The following is a 2,729-nucleotide window of genomic DNA, read 5'->3' on the forward strand; positions in this document are numbered from 1 at the left end:
GGTCCATCTTTCAGGGCTGCGGCGACAGTATGGCGCAGTTCAGTTTCCTCATGAGCGTGCTAGATGGCTGGGATGGCATAACACTGGTGTTAAGGACGCCCCCAACAGCTCAGTCTCTGTGATATCGCCTGCCTCTAACCCCGGCAGGAAGAGTGGACCGCACCTCTGCTCTCCCAGACGTACCGCTTAACCTCTGCACTTCTGAAGCCCCGGAGGGCTGAGGTGGACCGGTGCACGGGCGCATTATATGTCATTATATGTCGGTTAGTGTCTTTCTGTTGGCTTTATTTGTTTCATATATCGTAAGGTTCATCTGTGTGGGATCACTTTGCGCTTTATGTCAGATAGTTACGTTGTGTTGTTCCACAGCGGTATAAGCGATCCGACGATTTTTTTTCTCAACTGCGCAGCCTGCGGCATAACACTTATCCATAAAATGCATGTGTTAACACCATAATGGCAACACTGTCAGACGCGAACTAAGGGGAAATAATTGTGATGTGACAGGGCAAATGAAGTGGGAACGTACGTTTTCTTCCTCCCGGCGATAACGATAACTGCAGTTCAAGGCCCCCAAGCGTTGTCTCACGAATCGGTAAACGCATGGGAGTGAATGCAGCGCAAAAAGACGACGAATGGCACAGGTCAAGGAATGTCGAAGAATTAAGCTGGCCCAGTTAGAGTGCTACACTCTACACGCGCATAAAGAAAACGATCTGTGTGTTGTGGTTGAATTAATCCTGTTATTAATAGTTGTGAGAATTTTGCTATAACAGCGACAGATGATACTTTAATCTCATGACCACAACAGTTATTACCGTTTGCTTTTTTCCCTTCTCTTCTACTACTCTCCAGAAATATTTTAGTACGAATCATGAAAGCACGCTCGCGTCTAAGCCTCTTAACCCCATATTCACACAACTGTACGGCGTACGTTATTGTTGTGAGTCTGGTAGGTGGTTTATAACCACTTGAAATAGTCTGGCATGGACCTACTGCATGAGCTAGATGCGGATCAAACCTTCTGATGCACAGCCAGCAGCCAACACCTACCGTTTCATTCATATTGATCACACCATGGCATCATCCAACGAACACGTGCATGATCTGTTCAAGGAATCTTAGACGTCCTTAAATGGAGCACACATCATAGATTTGGCAACATCACAGTCTCACTCGCAGATACCCGTACATATAACAGAAGCAGGCAAGTGAATGCCGAATCAGTAACAACCCGATAATTTAGCTCGCATATTAGCTCGCATCTTCGCCTCAGTTCTATTCCAGTGTTACAGAATGCATTCACAACAATGAAGCTTATACACAAGTGCATTAGCTTGAAAACGACGCACAAACATCTTTTGGATCATGTCAACAATGTACATTGTAATGGAACGTTCATTGGCTAACATCACACATAAAACTAATTAAGCATAACATGCACAATGCAATACATTAGACTGCCTTATCATGTTAATGATACCGACATGATGATGAATGCGCACAGTCGTCACACGCCGCTCCGGGAGAAGCGCGAAGTCGGCGATGGGGTCAAGCTTGGCAGGTACCGAAGGCAAATGAGAAGCGATGAGTGGCGAGTAGTGCGGTGGTCGCCCAGCCAACGTCACTCTCCCCTTATCGACGGCAGATGGCGCTGAGATCAGACTTGAGTCCTGTGAAAGACATGTTTGTTAACCCCGAGTTGTAACACTATCATCGGTGCGTGGCGTCATCAGCTGTTTTCCCGATTACGTGACACGTTCTGCGGTCTCAGTGGCAATGACAGCCTTAAAATCGGTACATTTTCCTTAAGTGTAAAGCCGGAACGGTGATGGTGATGGACCGCGTTAATGTCAGACGGATGCGGCTGCGGTTTTACGGCCACCATCTTCATGCGTAGCGAATTTTCTGGATTTTGCCTTGTAATAACAATTTTGTATGGCTTAATTTTTCATATCACCGTCCCGAGTGAAACGCGGGTTCAACCAGGTCCAGAGCACGGGTATAAAGGGGAGAATGCAGGTCCAAATGACGGCACTCATCGGCTATGATCTCCTCTACTTTGTGACATTGCGGCCCGGTAAAAACCATTTTGGGTGAACCTTTGGTGCTTCAGAGCTCACACTTGTTAAGCGTGCACCATGCACTCTTCTATCATGTTGTCTTTTTGGTACGCTATAGCTCAGTTTTCATGCCACGACGCTGAGACTCCCTTGAACAGAGTAGACACCATCGAAAAAGTAATCGTTCTGCAGTCAATACGCACTTGACTTGACTCAACTTCCTCCCGATTTATATGGCACCTCTCCCACTCTAAGCCATTTTCTGCATTGTTTCTGCAGGACTTTGGATAGATACAAAAATAACATTGTGGTGGCGCTTTACGTAACACTCCAAAGCGACACTTGCTTTCAACAAACATTGTGACAGTGTTTCTCGCCATCGGCCCGCAGCAAGCATAAAGTGGACATATTTTCGTTGTTATGCGTCTACTGGGGTTGAAATGCCTGTTTAAAGAGTCATAATTTTGCCTCGCCTTATGAAAAATAAACCCAGCAATCTGGCGGTCAACCCAACGTCTTAAACACAAACGGAGACATCTTTCTTTTTCCAACATTTAAAAGCGTTGAGGATACGATGTGGCGACATACCGTATACCGTTCTAAGAGCACGTAATGCATTTCTGGACACCTGGATACCTTATGTTTTAAGGTTGACCGTCAAAGAAC

At 46.0% G+C, this 2,729-nt stretch overlaps 1 protein-coding gene across 3 annotated transcripts in view; it reads right to left on the minus strand.

Annotated features, from left to right (window-relative positions):
* Window positions 1–1,036: 1,036 nt before the first annotated feature.
* Window positions 1,037–2,729, minus strand: part of LOC119098830 (PDF receptor) — a 115,816-nt gene continuing 114,123 nt past the window's right edge. For all 3 annotated transcript variants that reach the window (XR_005094292.1, XR_005094291.1, XM_037221879.1), the window contains one exon: window positions 1,037–1,673. Coding sequence is in view for 1 of the 3 variants with exons in the window: in XM_037221879.1 (XP_037077774.1) it covers window positions 1,661–1,673 (13 nt within the window). In the remaining 2 variants the exon portion in view is untranslated. The remainder of the gene's footprint in view (window positions 1,674–2,729) is intronic.

Source organism: Pollicipes pollicipes, unplaced genomic scaffold, assembly GCF_011947565.3.
Source record: "Pollicipes pollicipes isolate AB1234 unplaced genomic scaffold, Ppol_2.1 Scaffold_4740;HRSCAF=5597_pilon_pilon_pilon, whole genome shotgun sequence".
Taxonomy (NCBI): Eukaryota; Metazoa; Arthropoda; class Thecostraca; order Pollicipedomorpha; family Pollicipedidae; genus Pollicipes; species Pollicipes pollicipes.